The sequence below is a fragment of the Babylonia areolata genome, chromosome 2 (genome assembly GCF_041734735.1).
Source record: "Babylonia areolata isolate BAREFJ2019XMU chromosome 2, ASM4173473v1, whole genome shotgun sequence".
In the NCBI taxonomy this organism is placed as follows: domain Eukaryota; kingdom Metazoa; phylum Mollusca; class Gastropoda; order Neogastropoda; family Buccinidae; genus Babylonia; species Babylonia areolata.
The window spans coordinates 14,328,556-14,349,841 of record NC_134877.1 but is presented as its reverse complement, the minus strand read 5'-3'; the positions used below and the strand labels follow the sequence as shown (position 1 = coordinate 14,349,841).

The 21,286-nt window shown below is 44.1% G+C and overlaps 1 protein-coding gene across 2 annotated transcripts in view; it reads left to right on the top strand.

The window, feature by feature from the left end:
• Positions 1-21: 21 nt before the first annotated feature.
• The window catches only part of LOC143298278 (GATOR2 complex protein MIOS-like), a 50,823-nt gene continuing 29,558 nt past the window's right edge, over positions 22-21,286 (top strand). The window contains exons 1-11 of one of the 2 annotated variants that reach the window (XM_076611099.1): positions 22-93; positions 1,244-1,426; positions 2,094-2,158; positions 7,871-7,950; positions 8,778-8,821; positions 9,829-9,887; positions 11,024-11,171; positions 12,643-12,738; positions 17,792-17,886; positions 18,416-18,457; positions 20,621-20,676. In XM_076611099.1, coding sequence (XP_076467214.1) covers positions 1,294-1,426; positions 2,094-2,158; positions 7,871-7,950; positions 8,778-8,821; positions 9,829-9,887; positions 11,024-11,171; positions 12,643-12,738; positions 17,792-17,886; positions 18,416-18,457; positions 20,621-20,676 — 818 coding nt within the window. In that variant the 5' untranslated portion in view covers positions 22-93; positions 1,244-1,293. The remainder of the gene's footprint in view (positions 94-1,243; positions 1,427-2,093; positions 2,159-7,870; positions 7,951-8,777; positions 8,822-9,828; positions 9,888-11,023; positions 11,172-12,642; positions 12,739-17,791; positions 17,887-18,415; positions 18,458-20,620; positions 20,677-21,286) is intronic. The other variant, XM_076611106.1, reaches the window with a different exon arrangement.

The following is a 21,286-nucleotide window of genomic DNA, read 5'->3' as shown; positions in this document are numbered from 1 at the left end:
GCTAATTTGCGACATTCCCGTCATCCGTTCTTCAGAAATTTGTGGCCGTGTCGGAGGCGAGTCTATGAATGTAAACAACATATTTGCAAAGCTGTGAGTTGAACAATTTTGTTTTTCATTTTTAAGACCGTTGTGTTTTCCACCGAGAAATTTATCGCTGGATTTGCATTTTTTATTGAAAACGGATCACTGTGACTATGCATGTGTCAAAACAAATCGAAAGCCAGAAATGAAAGTCACTCGAAATCGAATCACAAGGCGGACGCGTAACTTCAGTCAGATATGTGACGCTAACAAAATCAGTCAGCCCAGACTGGAATAGACAAGCATGCACTCCGATGTTTTGAGGGTTGAAGAGCAAAACACCATGATCAAAATAAAACCTTTGATTGTACTTTAAAGTGAAAAATGCTCCTTTTCTTGTGCATGGTAATTTCAAATTATCAGACCGAAACAGGAAGAAGTACATCAGTTATAAAATACAGTATTTATGCGCACATGTATGTCATTGATCTCAGAAAATTGTCAGGGTTTCCTCACTCCCATACAAATGAAGGAAAACTCATGAATATATACAATTTGAAACTAAGTTAGCTTAAAAACATGCTTGAATCTCCCAGTCTGTCTCAGACTCACATGCGCACACACACACACAACTCACTCACACACACACACACACACACACACACACACACACACACACACGTGCATGCGCACGCGCATACACACACACACACACACACACACACACATACATGTATCACATGCAGTAAATACTTCCCCCACCACCCTGCTCCCCCTCCCAGCACACACACACACACACACACACACACACACACACACACACACATGAACACACACACACCAAACATGTTCAGTCTTGAAACTTATGTTCTGTACCTATTCCTGTCAGTTTCACCATTCCATTCTGTTCTTCTCTGCTTCCTTTACTGAAATTATGTGTTGATGGCTTGTGTTTTTTTGTTTTTTTTTAGATATACAATTCTGAATTCATAACAAGAAAGAGGCCCAATGGGAATTATTTCGAACTCTTTGTTTGAATGAGAGTGCTTCTGTACAGTCAGTTGTCAGGAGGAAGTAACTCACCCATTGAGGATTCCGCAGTGCAAAATAGTTGATCTCCGTGCTTGTAATGCTTCGTTTAGAGGATAAAAAGGGTGAGGATAAAAAAACAACAATCAACCAACCCCCCAAAAACACACAAAAAAACTGTGTTGATCAGTAGAACGGGTGTGAGGAAGCACAAAGCTGGCAGGGAAGGGCGAGGAAGCCATGAGCGGCAAAGTGGAGGTGCTGTGGTCACCCACAGAGGACAACACCTTCATCACCTACAGTTCTGCCATCAACTTGTACCAGGTTGTTGGCCCAGACAACCCTACTCACTCCAAACACCCACAGAGCTCGTGTGAGTATGGAGCAGTTGTGTGAGTGGATGAGTGGGTAGATAGGTGGGTAGGTGAGTGAGTGAGTGTGTATGTGTGTGTGTGTTTGGGCAGGATAACCCTCACAACTCCAAGCATCTGCAGAGCTGATGTGAGTGGTGGGTGGGTGACTGGTGAGTGAGTGAAGGGTTGGTGGATGGGTGGGTGAATGAATGGGTAGGTGAAATTGCCACCAGGAATTGTGAGAAGTACTACGTAACAAAGTCGTTTGGATGAGATGGTAAACTGAGGTCCTGTGTTGCATGTACTTAACCACATAAACAAGCAGCACACACCACCAAGAGTTGTCCCTGGCAAAATTCTGAAGAAAAGTCGACTCTTAATATACATGACTCATTGAGTGTGCATGCATGTAACTGAAGTCTGACATCACTGGAGCGTGACTGAATGACACAGGAAATGAATGATTAGCACTTAAAGTTAAAGGCTGCTATCAGTCAGCTTTACCCCGGCAGGGAGCATGTTTTGCAAATGACCCTGTGTTTGTAAGATGCTTAGAGTTTCGTCTCAGACCAAAGATAGTTGCTATATGAATGATAATAAATGCACTGATATCAGAAATGCATAAGTGGAATTTAATGTTTTTAATGCAAAGTTTTGGGCTTACTGAAGTCTGATGTGACTTTTCAGTGGAGGTAGCTGACCAGAAATTTGCAATACACAGCGCTACAAACTCAGAGATTCATTATATCAAGGTGAGTTGACTATGTGTTCTTTTGCCATTTCATTATGTCAAATTATGAACATATATTTTAATCAAAGCATCTGAGTTTTCTTCCCCACACCCCACATAACAAATTCTTTGTCTGGTGAGTTTGTTAACAGAATAGTATGAATGTGTGTGCATGTGCACACGCATGTGTGTGTGTGTGTGTGTGGTGTTGAATGCGCGACTGTATGTGTGTGTGTTTGTGTAGGTAATTGTGTGTTTGTACATGTGTGGGTGGATATGTGTGTGGATATGTGTGTGTGTGTGTGGTGCAGCAGTAGTGGTGAAATAGTGCATTCATTGGCTCATTTTATTTCACACATAAATTCCAGTCAGATTAATGAGGTGTGTGTGTGTTTGTGTGTGTGTGTGTGTGTGTGTGTGCTGACTTATTTCATGTGCAGACATATTTTGTGTGTGTTTTTATGGAAAGGAAGAGAGCATGTATATTTGTAAATTAAAAAAAAAGTATTATGAACATAATAGGTACATTTCTTTTGAATGCATGGGAACTACACATCAGTTTATATGAAAATTATCTATCTAATATCTGTCTATTTATCTATTTCTGTATCTGATAATCTGTGTATCTATCTATCTGTCTTAGTATCTATCTATTTATCTATCTATGTGCACACAAACAGAGCACTCACACACACACACACACACACACACAGACACACATACATGTACACACACTTGTGCATGCACACACAGAGAGTAAACACCCACCCACAGGCACACATACTCTACATGATGATTTCAATAGATGGGGATGTGTAGGAGGAGGCAGACAACTATGCTTCATCACATACTTCCACCACCTCCTATGCATCCTCTGGCGGCTTCTCAGCTTTTGTTTCATGATAGTCAGGTCAGTGGTGTCGTTTCTCTTAATTCAATCGATCCGCGATCGGTCTCAACGTGCTCCACGTTTTCTTGGCCCTCCCACTCGGCAGTGCGCGAGTCGCCCTCCTCTATCCCTTTCCCAATGTCCACAACTTCAAAGAACTAGTGTGTTCCCTCTCAGGGAATCCAACATGGACTTACATCCTCCACTTCGCACACTCGGTCTGCCCCTGTATCTCACACGTCTGTGATGATGGCCATGGCCACAGATCACGTGCCCCTCATGTGGCATGCCCTGACCATCTTGTGTCCGACAGCGACCGTTTTGGGTAGGGAAGCCGTCCCTCTAGGTAGGGAGGAAGTTGAACCACTAGGGGACATGCCCACCCACACACATGTACCCTCCCACTCGCTCCGAGTCTCAAATTCAAGGGAGGCAACCCCCACTTTAGCACCCCTGCTGGTGAGTGCTGTGGTTACCTCCCTTGCACCAGCACTGCCCCTTGCCCATACTGCAGGTGCATGCACGGTCCCTCCAACCTCAGTGGTGGCAGTTCCCTCTGCCACATCACTAGACTCTGCTGATATCCAGCCAGTGGTGGCTCAGACACAAGCCCCAACTGACAATCAGCATCTCATACTGTCTATGCTCATACAAATCTGCACCACCCTCCTTGATGCTACACCCTCCTCCCACTGACCCCACCCCTCTCACAGGTACCACACCTCTGCCGACCCCTCTTCCACTGACACACTCTCACCTGCGCACTCAAAGAACAAGGCATTTGCCCAAAATTTTTTTCATGGATCTGGAAGAAACCATTCAGAAATCCATGGAATCCACTTCAGCCATGGACAGCTTCCTTGCTGGCCTTACCATGCCCCTCCTAGAACCTCCCAATGACCAGTCACCCAGCATTGACATCTCCATTCCCAGACCTTTTACTCGATTGATTGCTGAACATCTTAACTGTTCAGCAACTCTTCAGTCACAGGCCTACATAAACATTATCATGGCCAGAAGGGATGCTCTCCTAGCCCACTCCCCTTATGTGTGGTCTCTCCCAGAACAGGCGTCCCTCAGGGTCTTGGCCCCCACTGAAGGATCCTTTTTTGGTCGGGGCATCCCCACTGCGGCCATAAAATACATCCATGCAGAACTGAGTAGGGACCTTGCCTTAGGCGCGGGCCCTTCCCGTGCTGCTGCACACTCGCGGTACACCCCTCGAAAACATCCACACATCTAATGAAGCACTGCAACAGCCACCAGGCCACGGTCACAACCAGTGGCTCCCTCCAAGGTCAGACCGCAACCCAGGGTGTACAGGCGACAGCCTTACACATCTCAGCCACAACACAGGCCAACAGCAAACACCAAACCAGCCCACCCCCAATGACTCACCCTTCACCCACCACTCGCACACCATCAGCTGGCAGGCAGCCTATCCAGGCACATACCAGCATGGTTGTCTCTCCCCGCATGCTAGTGGGTACTTCAGGTGATAGGGTCAGGGTTCCGCCTGCCTTGGCTCTCCTCCAAGGCACCTCTCACTCTTTCTCCTCCCCTCTTCCCTCCTCCACGGGACAGGGCAACCCGCTCAGCCCTGCAGGAGGAAATTCTTTCTCTTCTACACAAACAGGCCATAGAAGAAGCCTCTCTCCTCTCACCAGGCTTCTTTGGCCGCATCTTTGTGGTTCCCAAGGCATCTGGCGGATGGAGGCCGTTTCTAGACCTGTCCCCTCTAAACAGATACCTTCAGCACAAACCATTCCGCATGGAAACCCCAGCGTCAATCAGGGACTCCATTAGGCAAGGAGACTGGGCAGTCTCCATAGATCTCACAGACCCCTACTTCCATGTCCTGATTCACCCCAGGGATGGCAAGTCCTTCCAGTTCAGAGCCCTTCCATTCGGCCTTGTGCCAGCCCCATGGGTCTTCACCCAGGTGGTCTGGGAGCTATGCCTAGCTCTCAGGAGCAAGGGCATACGTCTGAGGGTCTACCTAGATGACTGGTTGATCCTGGCAAAGAGCAAGGCCCTCTGCCAAGAACACCTCAGCCTTGTCTTGCAACAATGCCATTCACTTGGGTTTCTCATGAACACAGAGAAGTCGGAACTGGAACAGACTCAACAGTTTGAATTCCTCGGCATGGCGATCGACACAGTCACAATGACCTTATGCCCGGCCATGCCTCGCCTCCACAGACTCTGCCAGAGAACTTGCCTCTGCTCTGTTTCATGGAATCCCTAGCCCCCCTAGTCCCCCTAGGGAGACTACAAATGTCCATTCCAGCAACAGTTCAGGGCCAGGTGGTCCAAGTCTTCACAGGCTTGGGACAGCCAAATACCTCAGGCCACTTGGTTTGCAGAGTTGACACAGCGCTGGATGGACATGCAATGGCTCAGGGAGGGGGTTCTGATTGTCAGTCCAACCCTGGACACGGAACTGTACACAGATGCCTCCAATGTGGGCTGGGGTGTCCACATGGAGAATCACACAGTGTCGGGGACTTGAACACCACTACAGTGGTCGTGGCACATCAACAGGCTGGAACTGGAGGTGGTCTTTATAGCTCTCCAGCAGTTCCTTCCTCATGCCTCACACAGGTCAGTCATGCTGTGCATGGACAACATGATGGTAGCGTGCTACCTCAACAAGCATGGGGGGCCTGGGCTGTGAATGCACTGTCAATCAGTTGGTCAAACCTTTTGGGGTACGCCTTCCCTCCACTCCCCATTATGGGAAAAGTCTTCAGAAAGGCAAGGCTAGAACATGCCGCCATGATTCTCATTGCACCACAGTGGCCAGCTCAACCGTAGTTCCCCAACCTGCTTTATCTCTCTCACATTCCCCTACTCCACCTCCACATAGGCAGACAGTCTCTAGTCCAGCCCCACTCGGGCATCCCTCACAGGAACCCAGGCGTACTCAACCTACACGCCTGGCTACTGTGCGAGAATCTCTGTCAGCACTAGGTGCCTCTTGACCAAACGGCTGAACTTGGCTGCATGTCCCATCGCAAAGGCACTCAAGGTGTATACTTGGCACGCTGGAACTGCTGGTTCTCCTGGTGCACATCCCACTCAGTCAATCCCACGCACCTGTCAAACAAGGATCTTGCGAACTTTCTTGTCTTCATTGCTTCCACCAGAGGCCTCTCTGCCTCTGCAGTGCGTGTCCGTCGCGCTGCTATCAGCTCCACCCTTCGGCAGCTAGGCAGGCCCTCTTTCTCAGATGACCCTCTGCTTGGCACTTGTACGGGCCGCTTCCCTCAAAGAGGTACTTAGATCCTGTAGGACTCCTTCCTGGGACCTTTTCCTGGCTCTGCAATATCTCTGCCAGGCTCCCTTCAAACCCCTGGCTTTAGCTCCCTTCAAACTCCTCTCCATGAAAACACTCTTCCTCATTTCTCTTGCCTTAGGTAGACGATGTAGTGAAGTACTTGGAGCCAGATGGATCTATCTCACTCAGATTCCTCCCTGAATTTCTTGCCAAAGATCAGACTCCCGGCACACCCTCCCCCATACTCTTCATCAAACCTCTCTCTTCTGTACTGGCCCCTGACGATGAAGACAGATTCCTCTGCCCCATCAGGGCTCTGCATGTCTACCTCAAAAGGTCACGTCCCTTCCGGTCATCCAAACGACACCTCTTCATCAGTTGGAACCTGGATTACTCTTGCGACATTAGCAAGACGTCTCTGTCTTGATGGATAGTCAGTACGATTAAAGGCACATATGCAGACGCAGGGCTGGAACTTGATGCTCCCTCAGCCAGAGCTCACGAAGTCAGAGCTTGGTCCTCTTCCCTTGCCTTTCCCCACTCAGTACGGCTATACAAGATATCATGGATGCTGCTTACTGGAAAAACCCTGCTACCTTCAATGAATTCTACTTGAGGGATGTCTCTCGGTTAAGGGATGATGGCTCAAGAGGCATCGCCTCTGCGGTGGTCGCACAACAGGCCATCGCAATGCACAGACAATATAACAGGTGAGCCGTCCACCTTGTCGTGCCATTCTGAACTAGTGGGTCATGGTTAAGTATGTGTAGTTAAAAGGAAATTTCTTCCTAAAATTACGTTTATGTAAAATACTTACCGTGACCCAAATTTAAGACCCTCCCGTTCCTCCCCGCTTTCTGTTCTCCCTGCAAGCTGTGCTGGTTGCGGTGAATTGCCGTCAAAAGAGGGCACAAGTCAGATATGCAAAGGGGAGGTAACATACTTTGGGAGGTTATTGGCCGTAGCTACTTTCATTTTCTCCACATAGGCGGGTAGTAGTTTGCACAGGACAGGAATCAGACCCCTGCCAGAGTCTGCACTAGTGGGTCACGGTAAGTATGTTACATAAACGTAATTTTAGGAAGAAAATTTCCTTTTTAACCGATTTTAACAGGTGGGTTTTCAAACTTGCATCTAAAGAGGACAGCATTGGTAAGTGATAGAGATACAGAGGAAGAGAATTAATGACAAAAGGTTCTTGAGACTGAAATGCCCTTTGGCCAGTGTCTTTGAAGAGGTTTTGAGGACTGGAAGTTTTTATCCAAGAGACCCGAAAGAATGGGAAGGGGCGTACATATAAAGGACATACGGTGAGTAAGATTGGAGTGATCTGCAAAGTGGCAACAAGCCAAAATATTTATTTTGCACTGAATTCTGATGTGGATGAAGTTGATGCAAGAGTGGAGAAACATTTTTTTTTTCTGAAAATGATTCATGCAGCATTGTTCAGTATCATCTCAAGGCTTCTTCCTCAACATCATTAAGTCTAAGCCTAATGTATATATGTATGTACATTTGTATGATTCAGCCTTGTGTGCCCTAATTGAGCTATGGGGATGTTGCAGTGTGCCGCATGGTATCCAAAACCAGAACCCAAAAATCTGCTGGCTGTGGGGCAAGCCAATGGTCGTGTTGTTCTCACAAGGTGAAACATAAAACACTGCTTTTTTCTGTTTGTAGCATTTCAGTTTTCATTGATTTTCTCTCTGTGGTAAGAACTTATACAGGCTCAGCTGGGAACTGGGATATATAATGAACAGTGGCTGTATTTCTTTGGTTTGGGACATTTTATAGATTTCCTCTCTTTAGCAAGAGCGTAAACTAGATCATCTTGGTACAGGGATATATAAGGAAAACTGGCTTTCTTTCAAAATCTGAAGGGAGCTTTCTTTCCAGTAGAAGAGAAAATTTCACAAAGAAAGAGCAGAAAGACATTGTTTCTGTTTAGGCTGTGGAACATTTATTGTTAAAGCAGTTTTATCACATTGTGAAATTGACAAAATATTTGGGAAATTGTATCAGGATAGTGAAAGATTTGGGCAGGTTGGCATACCTTTTTAAAACTTGCACTTAGTTACTGTTGTAGGATGACTGTGTTCCTTACTGTAGGTGTTAATTTATGTGCTTATTTGGTTCTGTCAAATTTCTTCTCTCTTCCTAGACTTCAAACATCTTTAATTTTGAAATCCCCCTTTTAAAAAAAAATATGAAATATTAATTTCTCTTTTCTGATTTTATTGTGATGAATTATTATCAGTTCTTTTTTTCTCGGTGGTTAAGGCATGTCTGTTTTTAATGAAATTCAAGGAAGTAAGAGGGAAACACACAAGCTGCAACAAATTTCAAACATATCTTCAGTGTTACTGATATTACTGGTTTTATCTGCATTTACTCACTTCAAATAATCTAAAGTCATTTTTAGCATGTTTCATATTTCCTTTAGCGTTCACTGTCTTGCTCTTGTGTTTGCAGTTTTGGTGACCCTGGAGATGATGAACTGATTGGCAAAGAGTTTGGTGAGTTCCTGGGAAGATTTTTTTGTTCTTAACTGGATGAACTTTGCCTTGTTTCATTGCTATGAACTGCAGTGAAGTTTTACTTTATGAACCTGTTCAGTTGACTGTGATACTGCTTAACACATTTGTGTTAGAGAATTCTGTTTCTCATTTTGCTTTTGGAATACTTCAGAGATTTAAGAGATTTAGGTCTTGGCCGGAATCTTGTTTTCTCACTGGCTGAATTGTGACAAGCTTTCTTGTGGAAAAGAAAACTACACGCATTTCGGAGACTCATTTGTAAAGCTGACTTGGATTTGCACTTCAAGGCAAAGGTTTATTCACAGCTAGCATAGGAACTTAAAGCTTTGGGTTTATGTAATGGCCAGGCATCTGTTGCCTGCTTTTAGATTTAAAAAGAAATGTAAGCAGATGTGGTACAGTATGTATGGGTCAGGCTGCATGCTTTGACACATCCTTGGAACTGAAGTGGACGTGGAAGGCATTTGAAGGCATTTGTTTTTCACCATACCCAACAATTTCCTGTCAGAAAGTGGACATAAGACAATGAATTCTAGCAATGGGTTATGAAACTTCTAATTTATACAGTGTGAAAATCCATGAAAAGAAAAACAGACCTGTAAATTTATTTTTTATATTGAAAATGTTGTTGAAGGCCGAGAGCTGTATGATAGAAATTATTTTCATGGAAACTGTACTGATCCTTGTGTGTTAGTATGTTATTCAGATGTAAGTGTGTGTGAGTGTGTGCACATGTCTGAATATGTGTGTATGCATGTATGTGTGTACATGTATGGTAGGATAGGCTCTTAAGGCCTGATCAGCGCATTTAGTTGATGCAAAGATCAGGCATCTGCTCCTCTTTTTTTCCTTTCTTTGTTTTTTTTTTTTTTTTTTTTTTTCCAACAGCAGATGTGGTGTAGTGTATATGGATAAGTCTGCATGCTTTGACATGTCCCTGAAAGTGAATCCGACTGATATTTTTGAAGTGGAATCTGTGATTTCAGCCCCGAGACATAACCGGCATTGCAACTACCTGGCCTGGAACCCAGAAGAGTCGCATTTAGTGAGTTTGTTTGAAAGTGAATATATATATAGACATACGTTTCTCTGATATCTTAAGTTTGTCAGCATGGTCACAAAATTTTTCAAGGCTACCTTTCAACAGAATTTTAATGATATGAAAGAAAAAAATATATGTGTGTGTAGTGTGTGTATGTTTGTGCGTGCGTGCGTGTGTGTGTGTGTGTGTGTGTGCAACATTATTTGGTCTAAAACACATCCGTTTGTATTCATATTTGCTAATAATGGATTATATGTGTTGCATGTTTATGTTAACATGATGTTGGTGACAGTTGTTCCATGTTATGTATGTGCATCATTTCTCTGTGTGTTTGTGTGTGTGTGTGTATATATATGTTTGTGTGTGTTATATGCGCACATACATGTGTCCATTTTGATAGCGTTTAGCGTGGAAATGGTATGTGAAGGTTTTCTTTTCATTTGACTGTCAAAGAAGAGAGCTGACAGCTTATAAATACTTGGTTAGTAATAATAACAACAATAAAAATGTGAGTAACCCCTATTCTCTTAATAAGGCTACAGGCGCTTAACAGTAATGGATAAATCCACACACACACACACACACACACACACACACACACTCATTATTCAGAACATTGGAATGGTGCAGTGGTGTACCATATACCACATCAGTTAAAAAAGTGGGGTTTTAGGGAACACTTCAATGAAGTGGAAAGACGAAGAGTACCTAATCTGTAGAGAGATTTGGTTCCAGACTGTTGGGTCATAAAAAAGAAAGAACGCTGATCAAGTTGTTTCCAGACAGTTGGGCTGTGAAGAAAGAAAGAGTATCAGTATCAGTAGCTCAAGGAGGCATCACTGCATTCGGACAAATCCATATACACTACACCACATCTGCCAAGCAGATGCCTGACCAGCAGCGTAGCCCAACGCGCTTTTTTTCTCAAGGCCTGACTAAGCGCGTTGGGTTACGCTGCTGGTCAGGCATCTGCTTGGCAGATGTGGTGTAGCGTATATGGATTTGTCTGAATGCAGTGACGCCTCCTTGAGCTACTGAAACTGAGAAAGAAAGAATGCTGACCAAGTTGGTTCCAGACTGTTGGGCCATGAAAAGAGAAAAGCACGCTGACCAGAGTACTTTTGTTTGACTGGTTGCAGCTGGCTGAGGGTCTGGAGAAGTTCAGGAATGATGCCTGCATTGTGATCTGGGACATCAATGCCACTAGTTCCCTGAGTGAGAGTTCAGAGAGGTCACGCTACAGCTCCAGCGAACACAACTCCGTCTCTCGCTCCTACACTGAGACGGGTAAGCCCTGCGCTGTTTGTGATTTGGTGTTTAGTATTGGAAAGGTTAAAGGTCTATCCCAGGGTAGTGAGGGTTATCTACATTGCAATGCATGGACATTCCAATAAGGTTAGAAGGTCCCATAGCTTGCTATAGCCACCCTTTTTTTTTTTTTTTTTAATCCTGGCACATGTTGGGCACATGGAGTGGACATAGATAATGATGTTTTAAATGTGGTGCTTGTTCTTTTGCATGCTTGTGCACACAAAGGGGGTTCAGGCACATCCAGGTAAACTCATGGTATTGACCTGGGAGAGTCTCCACCTCTCATCTATCACATGGAAGTCCTTCAGTACAAACGATAAACAGTGAATCTTGAGGCCTTGATATCTTTGTTTAGTAGGTTCTTTGATACATTTGAGACTGACCATGAACTTTTATTATGCTTTAAGTCCTTTATAGTGATAATGATAATAATTTTAAACACTTATATGCAGTAGACATCCCATATAGAAGCTTTAAGGGCTTCATGTGAAACAGTACATATGCAGTAGTGTATAATAGCATACAACAGCATATGAAAATATACAAGAAACAAGAGAGGCAAAGCCTTCAAGACTCACTTGTGATACACTTAAAAAAAAAACACCAAGCTTTTTATGTATTGAGTATAATTTCAAAATGTAATGTTTAAGATGAGAAAGATCAGTTTAAAGCAAATTAACTCCCCTAGCATTAATTACAGAGTAATTTCCCTTTTTTACTATCTGCACCAAAACGTTTGCAAAATAAATAAAACTTCCATGCTTAGCAAAAGAAGTCCTGTTTGAACAAAAAATGATAATAATGACTGCTCTAGTTGTTGGGTCATAATATCAGATCAAAGTGCCAAGTTTAGAGAATACAAAAAATATAAATATAACAGTAAATGCAGTTTGCATATAATTAGGCTTCATTTTTTATTTTTTTGCATCCATCCCAGAGGTGCAATATTGTTTTAAACAAGATGACTGGAAAGAACTGAATTTTTCCTATTTTTATGCCAAATTTGGTGTCAACTGACAAAGTAGTTGCAGAGAAAATGTCAATGTTAAAGTTTACCACGGACACACAGACACACACACACACACACACACACACACAGACAACCGAACACCGGGTTAAAACATAGACTCACTTTGTTTACACAAGTGAGTCAAAAATGGATCTATATACACCGCAACAGTACTAAATACCAGATAGATGAACCTGCACACCTAAAAGCACAAAGTATACCTACATGCACTCGCTCATAACACAAGCACGCATGCATACGAACATGCACGCACACACACACACACACAGTAAACGCTTACCCACAAGCACACACACGCTTCATAGAGAATTCAATAAAGGGGGAAAAACATGTGGGTTGACTGAGGGTGGGGGAGAGGAGACAGACGAACAGACAAACTGTGCTTTGTCACATGAAGGATGCTGTGTTGTTGGACAGGAATGGGAGACATCACATCTTCCTTTGCCTGGTTGGATGCACGCACCTTCATCTCTGGTATGAACAACCGCTGCCTGCGTCTGTATGACCTCAGAGGTGAGATATTTGGTACAACAGAGACAGAGACAGAGATCACTGGAATAGACATTGGTGTACGAAATAATTGTGATTGTGTCCATGTTTGTAGCAGTGAATTACTCACTTACTGTGTGTGTGTGTGTGTTTGTAAATGTTTATGCTTATGTATGTGTTTTTTGCCTGCAGGTATGTGTTTAGGGAATGTCAAGTGTGTGATTATTAAAAGGTAATTGATATCAAAGGATTTACATATATGATGTTAGTGTGCCGTTTGTTAACATTAGGCATTAAGTCTAAGTTTTTAAAACAGTTTTTATTGCTGTTTTTGTTTTGTGATTGTGGTGCACTAATGCCCCCATAAAAAAAAACATTTTCTCTAGAAAATGACCAGTGTCCTAAGTTTTCATGATTATGATGATCCCTCAGCCAAAAAAATTCTGTTTAAAAAGGTAAAGGTTATTGAGAATACTTTAATGAATTACTATGGCACTTGAAAGCTTTCATGTACTGTAAGCTACTTTGTTACTGCCCACCCCTATGTAGCACAATTTTCACTGGGTGGGTGGGTGTTTGCTGGGTACTGGTTTACTGCGGGAGCCTGGGTGGGTGTTTGCTGGGTACTGGTTTACTGCGGGAGCCTGGGTGGGTGTTTGCTGGGTACTGGTTTACTGTGGGAGCCCGGGTGGGTGTTTGCTGGGTACTGGTTTATTGTGGGAGCCTGGGTGGGTGTTTGCTGGGTACTGGTTTACTGTGGGAGCCTGGGTGGGTGTTTGCTGGGTACTGGTTTACTGCGGGAGCCTGGGTGGGCGTTTGCTGGGTACTGGTTTACTCTGGGAGCCGGGGTGGGTGTTTGCTGGGTACTGGTTTACTGTGGGAGCCTGGGTGGGTGTTTGCTGGGTACTGGTTTACTGTGGAAGCCTGGGTGGGTGTTTGCTGGGTACTGGTTTACTGCGGGAGCCTGGGTGGGTGTTTGCTGGGTACTGGTTTACTGCGGGAGCCTGGGTGGGCGTTTGCTGGGTACTGGTTTACTCTGGGAGCCGGGGTGGGTGTTTGCTGGGTACTGGTTTACTGTGGGAGCCTGGGTGGGTGTTTGCTGGGTACTGGTTTACTGTGGAAGCCTGGGTGGGTGTTTGCTGGGTACTGGTTTACTGTGGGAGCCGGGGTGGGTGTTTGCTGGGTACTGGTTTACTGTGGGAGCCTGGGTGGGTGTTTGCTGGGTACTGGTTTACTCCAGGAGCCCGGGTGGGTGTTTGCTGGGTACTGGTTTACTGCGGGAGCCTGGGTGGGTGTTTGCTGGGTACTGGTTTACTGCGGGAGCCTGGGTGGGTGTTTGCTGGGTACTGGTTTACTGTGGGAGCCCGGGTGGGTGTTTGCTGGGTACTGGTTTATTGTGGGAGCCTGGGTGGGTGTTTGCTGGGTACTGGTTTACTGCGGGAGCCTGGGTGGGTGTTTGCTGGGTACTGGTTTACTGCGGGAGCCTGGGTGGGCGTTTGCTGGGTACTGGTTTACTCTGGGAGCCGGGGTGGGTGTTTGCTGGGTACTGGTTTACTGTGGGAGCCTGGGTGGGTGTTTGCTGGGTACTGGTTTACTGTGGAAGCCTGGGTGGGTGTTTGCTGGGTACTGGTTTACTGTGGGAGCCGGGGTGGGTGTTTGCTGGGTACTGGTTTACTGTGGGAGCCTGGGTGGGTGTTTGCTGGGTACTGGTTTACTGCAGGAGCCTGAGTGGGTGTTTGCTGGGTGGGTGTTTGCTGAGTACTGGTTTACTGCAGGAGCCTGGGTGGGTGTTTGCTGAGTACTGGTTTACTGCGGGAGCCTGGGTGGGTGTTTGCTGGGTACTGGTTTACTGCGGGAGCCTGGGTGGGTGTTTGCTGGGTACTGGTTTACTGCGGGAGCCTGGGTGGGTGTTTGCTGGGTACTGGTTTACTGTGGAAGCCTGGGTGGGTGTTTGCTGGGTTTATTGTGGGAGCCTGGGTGGGTGTTTGCTGGGTACTGGTTTACTGTGGGAGCCTGGGTGGGTGTTTGCTGGGTACTGGTTTACTGTGGGAGCCCATTTCTTTACTTTTTGATTTCACCATCCAGTGCTGGCTGGGCTGGGAGTGAGAACAAAACGTTAACCACTGAAACAATACACTCTCTGAGAGTGAGAACAAAACGTTAACCACTGAAACAATACACTCTCTGAGAGTGAGAACAAAACGTTAACCACTGAAACAATACACTCTCTGAGAGTGAGAACAAAACGTTAACCACTGAAACAGTACACTCTCTGGGAGTGAGAACAAATCGTTAACCACTGAAACAATGCACTCTCTGGGAGTGAGAACAAAACGTTAACCACTGAAACAATACACTCTCTGGGAGTGAGAACAAATCGTTAACCACTGAAACAGTACACTCTCTGGGAGTGAGAACAAAACGTTAACCACTGAAACAATGCACTCTCTGGGAGTGAGAACAAAACGTTAACCACTGAAACAATGCACTCTCTGGGAGTGAGAACAAAACGTTAACCACTGAAACAATGCACTCTCTGGGAGTGAGAACAAAACGTTAACCACTGAAACAATACACTCTCTGGAGTGAGAACAAAATGTTAACCACTGAAACAGTCCACTGCCTGGGAGTGAGAACAAAACGTTAACCACTGAAACAATACACTGCCTGGGAGTGAGAACAAAATGTTAACCACTGAAACAATACACTGCCTGGGAGTGAGAACAAAACGTTAACCACTGAAACAATACACTGCGTGGGAGTGAGAACAAAACGTTAACCACTGAAACAATGCACTCTCTGGGAGTGAGAACAAAACGTTAACCACTGAAACAATACACTGCGTGGGAGTGAGAACGAAACGTTAACCACTGAAACAATACACTCCCTGGGAGTGAGAACGAAACGTTAACCACTGAAACAATGCACTCTCTGGGAGTGAGAACAAAACGTTAACCACTGAAACAATGCACTCTCTGGGAGTGAGAACAAAACGTTAACTGCTGAAACAATACACTCTCTGGAATGAGAACAAAATGTTAACCACTGAAACAGTCCACTGCCTGGGAGTGAGAACAAAACGTTAACCACTGAAACAATACACTGCCTGGGAGTGAGAATGAAACGTTAACCCCTGAAACAATACACTGAGTGGGGTGAGAACAAAACGTTAACCACTGAAACAAACCACTGCCTGGGGTGAGTACAAAATGGTAACCACTGAAACAATACACTTTTTGTGAGTGAGAATGAAACATCGGCCATTGAAACAATACACTCTCTGAGAGTGAGAACAAAATGTTAACCGCTGAAACAATACACTCTCTGAGAGTGAGAACAAAATGTTAACCGCTGAAACAATACACTCTCTGAGAGTGAGAACAAAACGTTAACCACTGAAACAATACACTCTCTGGGAGTGAGAACAAAATGTTAACCACTGAAACAGTACACTCTCTGGGAGTGAGAACGAAACGTCGGCCACTGAAACAATACACTTTCTGGGAGTGAGAACAAAATGTTAACCACTGAAACAGTACACTCTCTGGGAGTGAGAACAAAACGTTAACCACTGAAACAATACACTGTCTGGGAGTGAGAACAAAATGTTAACCACTGAAACAATACACTGCCTGGGAGTGAGAACAAAACGTTAACCACTGAAACAATACACTCCCTGGGAGTGAGAACAAAATGTTAACCACTGAAACAGTCCACTGCCTGGGAGTGAGAACAAAACGTTAACCACTGAAACAATACACTGCCTGGGAGTGAGAACAAAATGTTAACCACTGAAACAATGCACTGCGTGGGAGTGAGAATGAAACGTTAACCCCTGAAACAATACACTACGTGGGGTGAGAACAAAACGTTAACCACTGAAACAAACCACTGCCTGGGGTGAGTACAAAATGGTAACCACTGAAACAATACACTTTTTGGGAGTGAGAATGAAACATCGGCCACTGAAACAATACACTCTCTGGGAGTGAGAACAAAACGTTAACCACTGAAACAGTACACTGCCTGGGGTGAGAACAAAACATTAACCACTGAAACAATACACTGCGTGGAAGTGAGAACAAAACGTTAACCACTGAAACAATGCACTCTCTGGGAGTGAGAACAAAACGTTAACCGCTGAAACAATACACTGCCTGGGAGTGAGAACAAAACGTTAACCACTGAAACAATACACTCTCTGGAGTGAGAACAAAATGTTAACCACTGAAACAGTCCACTGCCTGGGAGTGAGAACAAAACGTTAACCACTGAAACAATACACTGCGTGGGAGTGAGAATGAAACGTTAACCCCTGAAACAATACACTGAGTGGGGTGAGAACAAAACGTTAACCACTGAAACAAACCACTGCCTGGGGTGAGTACAAAATGGTAACCACTGAAACAATACACTTTTTGGGAGTGAGAATGAAACATCGGCCACTGAAACAATACACTCTCTGGGAGTGAGAACAAAACGTTAACCACTGAAACAATACACTCTCTGGGAGTGAGAACAAAACGTTAACCACTGAAACAATACACTCTCTGGGAGTGAGAACAAAACGTTAACCACTGAAACAATACACTCTCTGGGAGTGAGAACAAAACGTTAACCACTGAAACAATGCACTCTCTGGGAGTGAGAACAAAACGTTAACCACTGAAACAATACACTCTCTGGGAGTGAGAACAAAACGTTAACCACTGAAACAATACACAGCATCATAAAGTAACATCATGCTCTCACTTAGTTTTTCAATGACACATTGACATCTGGTGTGTTTTGTTCTTTAGGTCTAAACCTGCACTGCTTTGTAAAGTAACACTATGACAAGTAGCATACTGAATTATCACCAGTTCATGATGATGTTTTTTTTTGGTTCTGTTTTGTTATGTTTTTTTCTCAAAGCGGAATGTAGGCGTTTGCAAGGTGTTTTACCTTATGCACAGTTTTTGACCCGAATAGGGGATGGGCGTGTACTAGATATTGGGCATTTACAAGCGTAGTTTACAGTTAATGTATTTTATATTTTGCTTGTATGATCAGTGAACTACTTGTTCCGTGTGTGCAGAATCCAGCAAGTCCCGTCTGACCACCCAGCATCGCACAGTGTGTGGCGTCTGTGTGGATGTCCACAACAACAGCAGACTAGCATCTTTTGCTGAGGTGTGCTCTAGGTCTTTGTCCGCTGGTGACTCAGAATTAAAAGAATAAAAAGAAAAAAAAGACGGTGCTTGTAGACAAACTCCGTCAAATTGTACATAGGGGAGAAAATGAGGATGCCATAGTTTTTCCCTTCCCACTCTTCCTGTGTTGCTTGATTTCGAGTTTGTGAACTGAACCAGGTTTATTGAGGCTAAGATTGGTTTTGATAGACTTATTTCATTTTTTCAAGCATCTCAAAATGCCAGTATGTGTTGTTTGTGTTGGTTTCATAGCGATATTTTTATTTTGTGTCAACTGGATTTGAGAAGCACATACTGTCAGCAGGGTAACTCCTGCTTCAGAGGTTGACTTCATGTTACCATAGTAAATACCGGAGCCATGGCCATTTTTAGTCAAATAGAAAAAAAAGAGTTTTTTGTGTTGAAGTTGACAAACATACTGGTGTTGGTTGACTTACTATGTACTGTGTTTTAAGTGTTGTTCCCTTTTCGTACTTCATTTGTTATCATGCTCACACTTTCTTTTGCAGTCACAAGTGGCTGTTTGGGATGTGAAAAAGTTTGACAGACCAGTATCCTTTGTCTGATGGGTTCACCATCACCAGCTCGAGTAAAAATCTGAAGCCCATTTTCTTTTCATTATTCTTAGTACAGACAGCACTGATATGACATGATTTTATCGCGTTAAGTCTCACTCAGAGTTAAGATTAAAGGTCCCATAACCTTTTACAGCCATCGGGGGCAATGAATTCATATCCACTGTGTCTTGGGCTCGACATAGGAAGGCGGGGCACAATCCTCTTTTTCCACCATGTTAACCTTCCCCAGCGGAACTCAGGCACCCATTGACACTTGGGTGGGGTGAGAAAAACTGGAGTGAAGCGCTTTCCCCAAGGACACAACACCATGACAGATAGGGCCTTGAACCCTGATCACTGGTGAACACTGGATCACAAGTCCAGTGGCTGACTGATACTGCCACAGCACCCCAAACTCACACACAGTAAGTTTTTTTTTCTTTTTCAAATCACTCATTGATTACAGTTGAAGCACCGTAAAAATGTGTCTTGCTGCGAATTCTGTGTACAGAGGAATATCAATCAATCAATTAATCAATCAGTCAGTCACTTTATTGTCTGAAACAGAGAATAGAAATTTGCCTTCAGGTAAAGAAAATATACACAGGACAGGAATCGGACCCTCTGCCGGAATCTGCACTAGTGGGTCACGGTAAGTATGTTAGATAAACGTAATTTTAGGAAAAAAATGTCCTTTTTAACTTTTAAAAGTGAAGACATTCATTCCATCATTTTAAATGAAAACTTACACAAACATAGCGTGAAATGGTTGGGGGTGAGGGACGGAGGAGCATTGCACCATCAACATGACAGTAGACTTGTTAACAATATAGATATGAAGGTTCAACATACAAATACATTAGTTAATAACACAGGAATACAACACAGATCACATTTGTGCTGTGTGTGATAGTAATGTGCATGAGCACTGTAAGTTACTCAAGGTGACATGTTACCTTTCTTTGTGAGAGTGAGAAAATTAGAATTTCCTTTTTTTTTTTAACATTTTTAAGTGGCTCAGTTGACAGATAATGTGAGATGCGTTGCACAGAATATGACATTTCACATTCTTGTTCCCCCTTCTCATTCTCTCTGTATCTCTCACTGTCAAATTTGGTTGAATTGGGAAAAAACATTTTCTTGAATGGGGCTTTCATTATTTTCAAAGTTTAAACAGGGTTTTTATTAAGAGGGCAGGTGTACATGGATAAACATTCATTGACATCTGTATGTCCTGCCCATGTATGAGTGTGTGTGCATGTGTGGTTGTGCGCGGTTTGCTGAGCAAGGCCTGTTTTGGTTCTTGTTTTCTTTCAGTCATTTGCCTTCTGTGTATGTTTCACTTCATTATGTTTTAATGCATTTACTTTACACTTATTTTGTTTTTGTTTGATCATTTAATTTCATTATGTGGTAAAGTTTGTTTATTTTGTTTCATTATATTTATTTATTTATTTTTTTGCTGCCCCATCATCAGCACCGTTTCAGTGGCATTACTCCCACATCGCTCATTTAGATTCCCCCATACACAGCCACACCCGGGTTCATCCGTCACAGTTCTAGCATTGGCAGTTCGCAGGGAACCATCGATGTTAGGTCGCCATGAGGCCACACACCAGAGGAGACCCTGCACTGCTGCTGAGTCACTTCAGTGGTATTCAGTGGTGCCTGTTCTGATTCAACATATTTAGGACACCACCTACTAAGCCCCTACTAACGACAATAATGACTTAGTCGTGGAGCAAGACTGAGTGAGTGTCCCCCCCAGAGTGCAGACCACCACCACGTCCCCCAAACAACAGCGCCCCACGAATCTGCCAACACCGAAAACATTGACAGGACTCACCCCAAGCACAAAAGTGGAGGGGTATCGAAACTGAGGTCACCATGAGAGCAGGGCATGAAAGGCCACAGACTTTGAGACTGTTTCATTTATATTGATGATGATGAAGGAATTTTATGACATTTTAAGTTAAAGTTTTACAAAAACCTAAAGGCCTGATCAGTGCGTTGGGTATATGCGAAGGTCAGATATCTGCTGCTTTGCTTTTTTTTCCCAAGACAGATGTGATGTAGGATGTATGGATCAGTCTGCATGCTCTGATACCTTCTTGAAACTGTAACAATGTGTCCTGCATTTCCTTAACCATTGTCCAGGTATTCACGTTACAAGAACCTAAACATGTTTCCAAGATTAGCTGGTGTTTAACAAGGTAATGTTTTGTTGCTGTTGTGGTTGAGAAATTAGTTCACAGAACTGTTCATGGGTGTTTGTTTATTATGTGCACTGGTAAAGTTTCTTGAGTTTCTTTAATTGAAAAATTGTTTTGTACTGGTGTGTTGGTGACAGTGTGTGCAGATGTGTAAGCATGTGTTGAGTGTGTCTTTAACTCTTTCACAGCCCAGTTTCTGTGTGAGAAGTACTCCCCACTGCCAAATATTTTAGATATGATGCCCTCAGTCACAGGCTTCGATTTATTTCAAAACAACAGATGGACTTGTTCATTTCAAACTTGATCAGGGGGCAAAGGTTAGCCAATGTTCTAATGGTGGGAAAATGGCCCTTTTAAATGACCCGGCAGTGTCAACTAACGTCGCCTTTGGCGGTGAAAGAGTTAATGTGGAAATACAGGGGAATAGATTGTTGGCATTGACGGGCGCAATAGCCGAGTGGTTAAAGCGTTGGACTGTCAATCTGAGGGTCCCGGGTTCGAATCACGGTGACGGCGCCTGGTGGGTAAAGGGCGGAGATTTTTACGATCTCCCAGGTCAACATATGTGCAGACCTGCTAGTGGCTGAACCCCCTTCGTGTGTATATGCAA